At 59.5% G+C, this 13,238-nt stretch overlaps 1 protein-coding gene across 1 annotated transcript; it reads left to right on the forward strand.

Moving 5' to 3' along the window:
• Positions 1–1,696: 1,696 nt before the first annotated feature.
• UBALD1 (UBA like domain containing 1) lies at positions 1,697–9,758 on the forward strand. The gene is made up of 3 exons (XM_002195444.7): positions 1,697–1,991; positions 7,548–7,607; positions 8,630–9,758. Exons 1-3 carry the CDS (start codon positions 1,884–1,886, stop codon positions 8,948–8,950), a joined length of 489 nt encoding a protein of 162 aa, XP_002195480.5. The 5' UTR covers positions 1,697–1,883; the 3' UTR covers positions 8,951–9,758.
• Positions 9,759–13,238: the final 3,480 nt, after the last annotated feature.

Raw genomic sequence — 13,238 nt, forward strand, 5'->3', positions numbered from 1 at the left:
ACAACAAGGTCCAGGAGCCCTGGAGACACCACATGGAATTACAGCTCACCAGGAGTGCTGAGCCCATGAACTTTGCCTCCCTAAACACTGCCCTGCTACACAGGGCTTATAACCCTTCCTAAAAGCCCTGCTGGGCCAAGCCCAACCCTTCTCCCTCCAAACACCAAACTGCAAGGTTTCTAAACATGCCTGGCTCCTTCTGATTAAAATAATCATTCAGCAGATTTGTTTTTCCTGGTGTATTTACACCGTGATGGCTACAAACCTGCCTGTGCCACCTCTTCCTGGGGGTTGTCTTGACCTTGTAAGAAATGAGCAGTCACCTCTTGATAGGTCCCACCGCCACGTACAGCTGTGCTCTCACTTGGATTTAGGCAGTGAGACACGTAGAACAAGAAGGAAATTCCCTTGGCCCTGAAATCCTCCAAGGCTTGGACAGGCTGAATGGCTGTGCAACTCTAGAACGGTTACTAAAGAACATGTGGAAAATGGTGAGTAGCTTTGGACACTACCGGAGCAATTCCTGTCCAGGCAGCCGAGGTTGCAAACCCCACTGCTCAAGTGCATTACCTGCCTGAGCTTCAGCCATTTACTCCTCAAGGCTCAGAAACACCAGCAAAATGCCAGCCAGGGTCAGAGGTGTTAGTGAACATTGCAGCCACGCTAAACCTCTCCAACTGCAGGAAACAGCCCAGAACCTCCACTCAGGAAAGGTGGAGGCGGCTGGAGGTGGCAGTTCCCCATATCTTTTCCCTGGTGTTATTACCCTGGCCACTGAAACATGTGTGTGTGTGTGCCTGCTTACCCTTACCAACAGCACTGTCCGCTCTGCCGGGCCCTGCAGCGCCTGGCTGAGGGAAAACCGGGACCAGGAGGCGGTGGGCAATCCGCTCATGGTTTATTAACTGGAGGTGCAGAGGTGTGCAGTCCGTATCTGTAATCCCAGCAGACCATCCTCTCTCCTTTCCTCCTGGCAGTCTGGTAGTCGAAGGGCGAGGGGATGTGCAGAGCCTGCTGCCGAAGCCCAGCAGCAGCTATCCCTCTCCTTTTCTCCTGGTAACAGCAGGAAGTGTGTGTGTGCTTTGCTCCTGCTTCCCACAGCCCAATCCACTCTGGTCCTCTGTAGGTTATGGTGACAGGTCAAACACAGACCAACCAGCACACCCATCCAGCCCCCTCCACTGTACCCATCTTTTCCATTTAGGGGTGTTTTTCATCCCCAAAACCCCCTCCCATGATTCCACTGGATTATTTTGCATCCCAGTCCTAGAATGGTAGTGAGGGTGGGGGGAGGTAGGTGATTCCCAGGAACAATTAGCTAATTAACATTTCAATTAGCCCAAGCCAGGTGTCCCAGCCAGGCTGTTTTGTTCATAGCACGGGGGCTCTCGGTGCCCCCGGGCCCAGCGCGGCCCCGCCGCTCCCTCACGGCAACAGGAAACCGCACGCGGCGGCTGTAAACACCGCCCGCCCCACGTGACCGCGCGGCCCCGCCCCGGCCCCGCCCCGCCCCGGCCCCGCCCCCGCCGCGCTCCCATTGGCCGCCGCGCCGTTGTTGACCATATACGGTCAGGTACTACCAAGCCGCGGGCGGCGGTTGGCCGGCCCCGCCCGTCACTCAACGCGCGCTGAGCGCTCCGCAAACAAAGCGGGGCCTGCTGGGAGTTGTAGTCCGGGCTGTGGCAAGGCGGCGGGACGGCGTGGTGAGCGGAAACTACAAGTCCCAGAGCGCCGCGCGGGCCCGGCCGCGCCGCCCCGCCCCGGGCGGCCGTGGGCGGGGCTGGGCGGGCGCCGTGAGTCAGTGCCCGGTAAACATTGGCGTGAGCCGCCGGCCCCGCCGTGCTGGCGGCGCCCTGAGGGCGGCGGGGGCCGGGGCCGGGGCCATGGACGAGCTCAAGCACCAGGTGATGATCAACCAGTTCGTGCTGGCGGCCGGATGCGCCGCCGACCAGGCCAAGCAGCTGCTGCAGGCGGCCCACTGGCAGTTCGAGGTGAGGCCGCCGCCCCGGTACCGGCCCCGGGCGGGCCCCCGCGTGGGGGCATCGCGCGGGGTTCGCGCAGCGTGGATGGGCGCTCGGCCTTGCGGACACGCCACTGCCCCCCCGCCCACCCACGGGCGTGGCGGCGGCGGCGGCGGCGGGGCGCCGGCCGGGCCCCCGAGGTGCCCGAGGGAGCGTGGGCGCCACGCGGGGCGGGGGATCGGCAGCCACGTTGCGCGGGCAGTGCGCAGAGAGGGGCTCGCAACCTACCGGGGCCCCACGCCGGACCGCGGCCGTGAATCCGCCGAACCTTCCTCCTGTTCCCCCCCGCCCCCGCCCTCCCGCGTGGCCGTGGGCTGGAAAACCCCAGCGCAGCCTTTCCCACGGCCCTGCCCCGCGGAGTTTGAGATCTCCGTGGGAGAGGAGACTTTGTAGGTCAGAGCTTTTGTGGCTCCAGACGCCTTTTCCTCTCGCTCGCGGGTGGGATACTCCGTGACATTGACAGGGGTTAACGCCGGGCGGGGGGCGCCGGGGGAGCTCCCCGGTGCCTTTCGGGGTGCTCAGCTCCTGCGGAGATCCCCGGACCTGAAGTGCAGGGAGCAAAGAGCAGTGCGGTGGCTATCGCCAATAAATTGCTTTCTAAATAGGATTTTTCCTTGTCTTCTGCAGCTCCTTAGGTTGGAGCTGATGGATTTGACGCTAATGGCACCTCGGTAATTGAAGTGTCTGTGCTGTGCTGCGGGAGCAGGTCTGAGTCAGGCTGGGAGCAGGAGGCTCCGTTTGTTCCTCCTGCGTGGCTGGAGCACCTCTCCTCCCTGCCGGGGCCGGGCGCTGCTGCCCCGGGCTCGTTCCGTAACGGAGCGGCGGCCCGGTGGACCCGGCACGGACCCGGCACGGACCCGTCCGTCACCGTGCGGGCGCAGCGCTCCCCCATGCTCCATCACCGGCCGGAGGCGTCCCAAAGCGTGGCCAGGGAGTGCGGGCTGGGCTCGCAGGGATCCCCAGCGCCGTGCCCGGTGAACGGGAGCACCGCTGGCGTGGGATGTGATGCATGTGTAACGTGCTCCGGCGTTTGTTTACTAACACAGCCTGACAGTGGCCCTCTGGGGCAGGCGGGATCCTCTTCCACCACCTCCGTGCGTGTCGCAAAAGAGCCGGGGACGGATGACATAAGTTGTAACGTGTCTTTCAAAAGGCTTTTTTGCAGAACTTTGCCACCGTTTGGCGAGTTGCACAAGTACAAAGAGCCGTCTCCTGCCGGCTGGGCACTCACATGACTCAGAGGAAGCTGGGCTGTAAACAAACGCTGCCGTTACCATGTTCCCACTCACTTTTGGTGCAACGGTCAGATAATTCCCTCTGCAAAATGGCCGCTGGGCACGGCTCCTCCTGGGAGCCACGCTGGGCCCGACCAGTCCAGCCTGCTCTCACCTCTTCCCTGGGATCCTCCCGAGGTTTTTGTTGTTCCAGTGCAGCACCCATTTGCTGGCTGGTCTGCATCTGCAGTGAGTATAAATCGGGGGAGTTCAGGCAAGTTCAGTACGAGGGAAGGCAGCATAAATTAACCATCTCCTTGGAGTCAAAGCGCTCCTCCAGGGGCACGCGTGAATGCCATCAGCCTGCTTGTACCTGAGCATTCTGCTCCTGCTGTAAGGCCACCATGGGGAGAGAGAGGTGTTCTGCACAGGGGAGCCTGGCTAGCTCAGTGACACACAGCAGGAGCTGGGTTGTCCCAGCTCTGTGCCTCTGTCCTGGCCAGGGCACTCCTAGCATCCACCCAGGACCTTTCCTTTGTGGGCAAGTGTCCCCTTGCTGCCTGTGACAGCCCCTGGGTGTTCACACCAGCAGGAGGGAGAGGGAGGCTGCTGTAAAACAGACAGCTTTGGGATGCTGGTGTTTTGGGACCACTTCCCTGGGCTTGGGCTGCTTTTGAGGCTGGCTGCTCAGGGACCATTGTGTGTAGGAAGGTGAAGTGAGGGCTGCAAAGCGGATTTGCCCTGTGTGTGTCTTTCCAGCCCTGGTAGACCCAGAGTGTTTCCGGGGCGGAAGGAACATGATCCAGGACAGTGAGCAGGATGGGAGGTCAGGAAAACATTTGGGATACAGTCACCTTTGGCTGTAGTGTGAGCTGATTGAGTCTGTCCCATACTCCAGAAGGTTGACTAAGGAGCCTTTTTTTTTTTTCTCATCCCATCTCTCCCTGGGGAACAGTTCATGGGTAGGGTGTGGATCGCCTCTCTCACTGGCTGTAACTCCTCTTCTGTTTCCTGGGGACCCTGGGCAGGCTTTCTCCTGTTGTGCCCAGTTTAATTTGCAGCTCTGTGGGCCCTTCCATGCCTCCAGGGATGGCTGCTGTGGGTGCCAGCTGAAATGGCACTGCCAGCCCAGCCCTCCAGCAGCTGGATCAGTGCCATGGCAGATCCCAGGGGGAGGTTTACAGGCCCAAGAAAGCAACTTGGAGTGTCTCTGGGTGAAGGCTGGCACTGAGCCTCCAGGGCCTGGCTTTTTGGGAGAAGCCAGGGAGCGCAGCTCCTTTGTGGCTGGAACCCAGCAGGTTACCAGGCAGACATTTCAGAGTTTGCAGACTCTCACATGGGGCTGGGCCGTGAATCAGGCTCCTTCATTGGTAGAAAGATATTATTTGGCTTTATGTGCTCATTGCCCTTGGGGCTGTTTGGGAAGGATAAGAAGAAACTGCTTCTAAAAAAACCCACCCATTCCTTCCTTTTCCTGGTGCTAAGAGCCTCCATTCAGTGTAGGGAGGTTGTGTGTGGGGAACAAGAGGAGGAGCAGGTGTCTGGCTTCACTCACTGTGTGCATGGCTAGATTTCACTTCCTCTTATGTATTTACATTTCATGAAGCCCCTTCTTGGTGGTTCAAGGACAGGGTGTTCCCAGGGCTGCCCCTGCTGCTGGGTGCCCCATGCGGGCAGGGCTCACACCTCCAGCCACCCTCTCTCTGACTGAGTCACGGCAGCTGCCTCTTGGCACCCTGGCAGAGTCCCTGTGTGATCCCTCTCCTGTGAAGCTCCTGGTTTTGCATCCTGGGAGGGGGCACAGTGGCCTGGTCACCTGCTGAGCGTGGCCAGGCCGTGGATGTGGGGCTGCCCTGCTCCCATGCATGCCAGGGTGACACAGGCAGTGGGGCCTTTGGTCCAGGGTCAGAGCTGAGCTGGGCTCGGGCTCCTGCTCCTGCTCCAGGAGAGGAGCCTTAATTGGCTTTGCTGTTGCACCAGTCACGGTGGCACTTGTGAGGCTGTCCGGAGACCAGGTGGCATCAGTAGCTTTGGTTACGTGTGTCCCTGGCCCCCCGTGGCACCACGGGGAGTGTGGGGCCCTTGCTTGCCGGGCTGGGGCTCTGCAGGTCCCTTGAGCTGACTGGGGGTGGTGGGCTTTGTGCTGGGCACAGGGGCTGTTTCTGCTGTGCTTGGAAAGGGGCAGAGGGAGGGGAAGAGACACTTTTTTTAGGCAGAGGGGCCTGCAGTGGCAGAGTACTTCCTCTGCCCAGTCACAGCCTTCATCCCAGCGCTGGCAGGGATTGTTGGGCAGCTCAGGGGGCAGCAGGGACCTTCTCTGCCACTGTCTGCCAGTGGCACAGTCCCAGATATGAGGGCACTTGGAAGGCAGGAGCACAGAGCAGATTGAATCAGTTTATGGTATCTGGCTGTGCCCACACCTCTGCCTGTGTTTTCCATTTGGTGTTACCCCCTCTCTTATCACGATCTGTCAGCGATAGGACCTGTGGGTGTTGACATCCGACCTCACCCAGGACAAAGGGTAGTGTGACAGGGGGTGTCACTGCTACAGAAGTGTTTGTGTCTGACATTTCCTTAAATCAGAGCTGTGTGCTGTCCTGTCCAGAGCTCTCTCTAGGGCCACAGACCCTATTCCTGCTGCGTGGCCACCTCTGGGGTCTGTTGGGTCCTGCCTGCAGGAGCTGAGGCTCTGAGCTCGCAGCGTGGCCAGGTGCAGAGTTCAGGTGCTGTGTTATTAAATGCAGCTATTGCAGGGAAGAGCCTTGCCAGCCCAGCTATTGCACACTCTCCCCGTGGTCTGGGAGCTGCCAGATTCTGCAGCAGGAATTGCTTCCCCCACCCAGGTCTCGATCATTGTTTGCAGACATTGCTCTGGCTGCCACCTGGTCGTACCAATAGTTTTCTGCTGTTTAGCCAGGAAATCATAAACCCCTTCTCCTTCCCAGGGCCTTCCAGCCTGGATTTTTGGGGCAAAATTAGTTTTCCCATTGGATCAATGAGCTGAGCTGACTTGCTGTCATTCATCCTGGCCCTGGGAATGACACAAGAGCATGAGGACACTGGGATGAGGAGCATGGGTGGTGGCAGGACTGTGGCTGCTGCAATTGAACAGGGTTTGGTACAACCTTCCTGTGCTTTTTCCAGGCTTTTCTGCCTTTCTTTCCCCAGCAGCTTGGGTAACCCCAGTTCCTGGCTTTAGGAAGGGAGCAGAGTCTCGGGTAGTGTGGCAGCACCCGGCCACAGTCCTGGACCTCACACCCCAGAGTGGAGACCTGAAGGCCCTGGAGAGAGGCCTGAATGGAACTGAGGGGGATTCAGTTCAACCAGAACTGAATCAAAGCCAGTTCTCTTACATTTCCATCAAGTCTCGTCTACAACTGAATCAAAACATTGTTTTCTAGCCCCGACTCAGTTGAAGCCTGGCACAGAACAGGAGTCACCATCACGGAATCACAGAATGGTTTGGGTTGGAAGGGACCTTGAAGGTCACCGTCCTGCCATGGGCAGCAACACCTTCAACTATCCCAGGCTGCTCCAAGCCCCATCTAACCTGGCCTTGGACACTTCAGGGATGGGGCAGCCACAGCTTCTCTGGGCAACCCGTGCCAAGGCCTCACCACCCTCTGAGTAAAAGAATTTCACCATTCCTACATCAGCTCAGTGCTGTGCACCCCCAAATCTCCTGCTGCCTCTGCTCCTCCCAGACCTGAGCTGGATGTCTGCCCTCCTGACCATCTTCTTCCCCTGGTCTTCCTACCTGCAACCCTTATTGCCTGTGACATATTTACCAGACTATTACTGGTTTTAACTGGAAGCTACAAAACAATGTCAGTCCCCATCATGCTGTCTGCAACTCAGTTGGAAATGTTCTGGCATATGGGGTGGGCACCTGCTGCAGCCCCTGCCCTGGGGGTCTCCTGGTGGGAATATGGGGACTGTGATCATGTCCTGTTGAAGACATGCCTTTAACTGGTTCCTGCTGGGGTTGGATTTGGTTTCCTTTGTTTCCCAGCACGTGGTGGTTGCAGAGCATTATTGTGAGTTGTGAAACACCCAGCAGTAGCTGCTTCTTGCAAGGATGGTGGTCCCAAATACGCATGGTTACCACCTGCCCTGGTGTGAGCAGATGGCAGGCGCAGGTCCCTGCTCAGGGACAGGGAGCAGCTGTGCCCTCAAGGCCTCCCTGTTTTGGCTCATCTTTGGGGTCTGGTAATGTGCAGGGGTGAGGTGGGTGCCTAGTTTGGATGCTGGTGGGTGCCCGGTTTGGATGCGGGTAGTAACATCATCTTTCCCTTTTTTTCCCCCCTTTCAGACTGCTCTCAGTGCTTTTTTCCAAGAAACAAACATCCCCTACAGCCACCACCATCAGATGGTAAGTGCTTTGCCAGCTCCCCAGCTCTCTCCCAGGGCAGAGCACCAGCTGGCGGGTGCTTCAGGCTGGTGCTCATGTCCAGCTTGCTGCTTCCCAACTCCAGGAGTTCAGGCAGGGGGGTCTGGCTGGGCACTGCCAGAGCTGCCTGCCAAGGAGAGTTTTCCTGGAGAGCAGCTGGTGGCATAGCCTGCCCTGTGCAGTGGGACAGCAGAGCCCTGCAGACGGTTTGGGGCTGCTCTTCCAAAAGGGATTGTCTGAGAGAGGATGTTCTGGGCAAAACCAGTGGTCCACACCAGCCCAGCGTGGCAGAGAGAGCCTGGAGGAGCCTGAAGCACTGACCTGTGTAAACACACTCAAAGATACGTGGTGCTTCCCATCCTGCAGCAGCCACGCACTCAGGTCCTTGTGCGCTCACTGGAGCGAGCAAATTCCTGGAGCGTTGCCGGAGCGTGGCTCTGGTGTGGCGTGCAGAGCGTCTGGAGGTGTGTAAACACCCACACGTGGGTGCTGCCTGCCTCTGCTCTCTCTCAGCTGTCCCCAGGCTCGATCCCATAGCTCTCATGCCCCGGCAGCCCGTAATCTGCTTGGGCAGATGTGTCTCAAGGATTTACTGGCTGCAGCGGCCTTGTTTGACTCTCTGGGACAATTGGGGATTTGGAGCATGCAAAGCAAGTGCCCAGCAGGGCGTGAGCATGCCCAGTCTCCTGGGGGATGGGAGCTGAGCCTTGTGCCCACAGAGCCAGAAAGCTGCAGGCCCAGGGTGGCACCAGTGGGTTGTGGAGCAGAGGGGGTCCCTGACCTGGCTGGGCAGAGGGGTTCCTGTCTGGGCCCTCTGCCAGGAGCTCTTAGCACAGCACGAGCCTTCAGACCCTGAAACAGAGCAGCTCGTGGGCAGCACAGTCAGCAGAGCACCGGTCTGGGGGCTTCGTATGCCACAGCAGGGGTGCAGAGGGGTCTCATGCCACGCCCTGGTGGGAGGCAGAAGGTTGGGACTCCCCTCACCCCGTGTCTCCTTCCCACAGATGTGCACTCCTGCCAACACGCCGGCCACGCCGCCCAACTTCCCCGATGCCCTCACCATGTTCTCCCGCCTCAAGGCTTCCGAAAGCTTCAACAGCAGCAGCCCCGTGGCCTCCATGGCGACTTCCCCGCCGCCCCCGGCCCCGCCGCTGCCGCAGCACGGGGCCTTCAGCCCCGCCTGGCCCGCGGCCTCGCCGCCCGGGCAGCAGCAGAGCATGTGGACTCCGGCCGCGCCGGCGCAGCCCACGGGCTGGCCAGCCGCCGTCTCCCAGCAGGCCAGCGCCGAACAGAAGGCCAACGTGACCATGGAGGCAGAGAGATGAGGCCGCGGCGGAGAGCGGACGCGGCGGGGAGCCCTGCGTATAAATATATATATATATTTTTTCTCCCCCCCTCCCCAAAGAGGAGAGGAACTCCGCTGCCAGGGCGTCTGGCAGCCGCCGAGACACATGAGCAAATAGCTGCCTTGCATGGGTTTGGTTTGAAGTAGTTTTTACTTGTTCTCGAGCTGAATGGAGCTCCCCAGAGACAGCGGGAGGCTGCGTGGGACCGGTGCTGGCCTCTGCCTGGGACCCTGACGCTGCCAGACTCTTGGGGAGGGAGCACCCCCTCCTCTCGTGGGACACCGGAGTTTGCATGCCAGTGACATTTATGGAGGAGGTCCCTCCTCAGGGTCCCCTGGGCCACCCCACCAGGCAGAGTGGGTTGTGCCTGAGTGTTTCCCCCCATCCCTTGGCCCCGATCAACTGGGTGGGGGGGCAGACACCCCGTGAGGCTTGTTTTTTGTAAGGGGTGGAGAGAGCAAGGGCTGTTCCTGCACCACCACAGCCTCCACCCCGCACACACCGTCCTTGCTGGTGAGCAGGGCTGGGGACACCGGCTCTCGGGGAGGCGTCTGGCCCCTCGCCCAGCCCCAGATGGGGAGCAGGGGCTGAGCACTGGTGGTCCGGCTGGGCCAGCACACCCTCCCCTCAACCTCCCAGGATGGGGTTTGCCCCAGGGCTGTTTTGCATGACACAGTGTAACCCTAGAGACTGGGATCGTTTTTAACCCCTCTGTTCTTTTCTCGGCGGCTGGAAGTCTCTCCGGATGCGCCGCAGCCGCTTGCAATACACGCTCTTCTGCTTTGAACCCCGTGTCTTTGCTTGGTTTGCAGCAGTGGCAGGACGCAGGCAAAGCTGCCCTGAGCCTGCAGTGTTTCAGAATTCCCTCTCCCAGTGGCTCAGTGCATCCCAGGAGGGCTGGCTGCATCTCCAGCTGCTCCAAACACCCTGTTCCAGCCATGCTGTGGCTGCCAGCTGCTTTTGGCCAGGTGCATCCAGGGCTCAGCCCCAGAAGCTCAGTTTTTCCACATCAGCTGTGGTCTGAGACCCCAGCAGGCAGGGCTGTGCTGAGTCCTCAGGATCCCCTGTGACATCCACAGGTCCTGGGTGTTCTGCTGTGACCTGGCTCCTATCCCCTCTTCCCCAAGTCCCTTGGAGGTTGCTGTCCTTGCCAGACCCTTTCCCAGCAAGGTTGTGCCCCTGCACTCCCCAGTCAATAATTAATTTCAGTCTCTTATTTGTGTTGCTAAAATAAACAATGTAGGAGGGATGGTTTCGCTCAGGGTGCCTCTTGGACAGCCCTGGCAGGGCCTGGGAGCAAGAGCTGGAGCTGGGGCTGGCCCTTGTGAGCTTCCCTGCATGGAGTTCTGCTGGAGCTGCCACCCTCAGTCTTGCCCCACTGAGATGAAATGGGCCAAGCTGGTGAGCTCTGGAGCAAGCCAGGGCTGTGCACCTTCTGTCCCAGCTGTGGTGGGCACATCCAGGCCAGTGTGGAATCCTGCTGGGAGTGGGGGTGGTCTCTGAGATGGGGGGTGCAGCACAGAGCCACCCAGGGCACACAGAGAAGGGATTTGTCCCCAGCCTTGAAGAGAGACAACTGCCTGAGAAACACAGGTGAGAGGCAGGGAGACCTGGGTGGTGAGGAGGGGAACATGCCTGTGACTGTCTCAGGGCCACCAGGAACCACAGGATTGGAAAATCATGTTCCAGACCACAGACCTGGTCATCTGACTGGTCAGAAAGCTGCTGGGGACTTGGCACAGCCCAAAAGAGTCAGACTCTGGATGTGTTTGACTCCCTATGTGTCCCCAGGAGCTCAGGGAGGCAACAGAGGAGGGAGCATCTCTGGCCTGTGGTGTTACCCCACTGCAATGAGTGGGTTCCAGGGCAGTGTGACCCCATCTCCACCAGTCCCCCAAGGCCAGGCAACACAGCCTTGGGGCACACGCCCCTTCCCAGGCCCCCATGCCAGCCTGGACACTTGTGAGCTTGTCACCAGCCCCATAGGAGCCTGGGTTTGTCACCTGCACCTGCAATGCACAAAGACAAACATGGGGCAGGACACCCTTAGCAGCTCCCAGGGGAGTGCTCAGCAGCAGCTCTGCCCATCTGGCAGGGCTGGTGGCCCTGGGGACACTCAGGACAGCCACCTGCTGAATACTGGGGGATGCAGCAGGTCCCCACGGTGTGCCAGGAGCAGAGCTGGGGGGATCTCCATTACTGGAGGGGGAGAAGCAGAAACAGTACAGGGGGACAGCCATCCCCTGCTGACCCCTGCCCTGCCACCACCCCAGTGCCAGTGCTTGTTCACAACAGCCCAGCCCTGCTCCTGGGTGGCCGCTACAAAAGATCACAGCAACTTGCAGAGTGAAGACTACAATCAGCTTCAGTGCTCCCAGACAAAGTCCTTTGAGGCACAGAAATCACTGTGGTGCTTCACCATCCCTCAATCCCCTAACCTCCCCTCATCCTCCTCGGAGCCACCCACCTTTCTTTGTCCCCAGCTCCACCAGCATGGCATGGTGACAAAATCCTGGCCCGCTGAGCTGCTTCCAAGTGGAGATGTGCCAGGTCTGGGCAATCCTGTACCCAGCCTGGTTCAGGAACCAGCTGTGGCAGGAGTGGCTGCTGAGCTGTGCCTGGAGACTGTCCTCGCCTGAGTGTCCTTGGTGTCTCCCTACAGCTTCCTGCAGCTTCATGCACTGCTCCTGCAGCTGGCCCAGCACCTCCCTGCCAAAGCCCAGCCCCTGGGGAGGACATGTGGCACTGGGTGAACTGAACCTGGGTGGCTGCAGAGCCTAGGCAAGGCAGGGAGGTGTGTTTATGGTAGCCCCAGAGGGTTCTAGTGAGAACATCCTGAGAGATGCCCCAGTGTGTTCCTGGCGAGTGGGATGTGGGGTTGTAGCCCCTCTTTGGCCTTTGGGCAGCACCTCCTGAGACCATGGGCAGTTGGGCACCTTCTCTACATCCTGCAGCTGCTTTATCTCACCCAGCACCTTCTCTAGACAGGCAGCCACGTCCTCCAGGTCTCTGATCTGGCTGAAAACAGACACCAAAGTTTTGCTCTGGGCAGTGCCAGCTCCTGCAGGCACCCGGCAAAGCAACATCTCAAACCTGGGTGGGCTTATAGTGGAGACCCCCTGGCCCTGCTGCCAGCCCTGGGCATGGCCAGCCCTGGGTGCCACAGAGGACAGTGACCACATCTCCCCAGCCATGTCAGTGCACAAGGGGGCTGTGAGTGGCCTGGGGACTCAGATGAACTGAGTGTGACCCTGCCGTTCACCTGGCAAAGGTCTGGTGGCACAACCTGGCACAGTGGCCTGGCATGACAGAGATGTCAGTGCCAGCAGAGCTCTCATGTGGCTGACAGGTCCCTATGGCCTCGTGCTGCTCCAGCAGTCAGCCCAGCCTGTGTGGGGCTTTGTGGGCCAGCACTGCAAGGCCTCAGGACTGAGCTCCCAGCCTCCTGAACCAAACAGCCCCTGCAGTTTTGGGGAGAGAGAAGAGCCCCAGCCATGCTGGAGCCAAGGGGCATTGCCAGCAAAGGAGCCTGGCACCTGAGAGGCTGCAGCACCTCAGCAGTGAGCACCTCACAGGGAGAGCTCTGGTACAGCTCCTGAGACAGCTCCACTGGCACCAGGAGAGAAATCAGTCCTTCTACCCTGCTCCAGGAGGGAGAGCTGGGCAGCCCCTGGGATGGGGCAGGAGACTCCAAACCTTGACACCACCTCCAGTGCCATCCCACCCCAAGCCCTGTGCATCTCCCAGGACATCAACATTTTAGAGGGTAAAATCCTGCGCTGCAGGAGGGACAAGAGAAGTGGAGGTGGCCAGGACACTGGGATACCAGGAGTGGGTGGCTGCTCCAGCGGCTGTGAGGGTGACATGGACCCTGCAGGTCACTGCAGCCAGAGCAGCCTTTTAGGAGGCTTCAGTGCATTTTCCACAAGGATTTGTGAAAGATTGTCATCCCAGTCACCTCATGCACTTGTGCCATCCATGCAGGTCTCTGGGGAGCCCAACCTCTCTGCAAAGAGCTCTCCAGTAACTGGCCCAGCTCTGCTGCATGCATCTCCTGGAAATTTGTTGCAGCTGGGAGCCCTCAGCAGTGGTTTTCAAGGAACAGAGGGTGGTGATCATTTGCAACATGTCTGTGACCTGAGGAACATGGGTTTGACTGCTGGTACCAGGTCCCCCCAGGCATGGGGACATGGAAAGAAGGGAGCTAAGAACTGTGTGGAGAACACCAGGACTTGGGAATGTTTCTCTGGGATCTATAGCATCAACC

Source organism: Taeniopygia guttata, chromosome 14 (assembly GCF_048771995.1).
Source record: "Taeniopygia guttata chromosome 14, bTaeGut7.mat, whole genome shotgun sequence".
In the NCBI taxonomy this organism is placed as follows: Eukaryota; Metazoa; Chordata; class Aves; order Passeriformes; family Estrildidae; genus Taeniopygia; species Taeniopygia guttata.

What these genes read in the sequence shown, in the direction of transcription:
- UBALD1 (XM_002195444.7), top strand. Translation starts at nt 1,884, where the DNA reads ATGGACGAGCTCAAGCACCAGGTGATGATCAACCAGTTCGTGCTGGCG. An exon ending in CGGCCCACTGGCAGTTCGAG is followed by an intron (nt 1,992 to 7,547) that starts GTGAGGCCGCCG and finishes CCCCCCTTTCAG; the next exon opens with ACTGCTCTCAGTGCTTTTTT. An exon ending in ACAGCCACCACCATCAGATG is followed by an intron (nt 7,608 to 8,629) that starts GTAAGTGCTTTG and finishes TCCTTCCCACAG; the next exon opens with ATGTGCACTCCTGCCAACAC.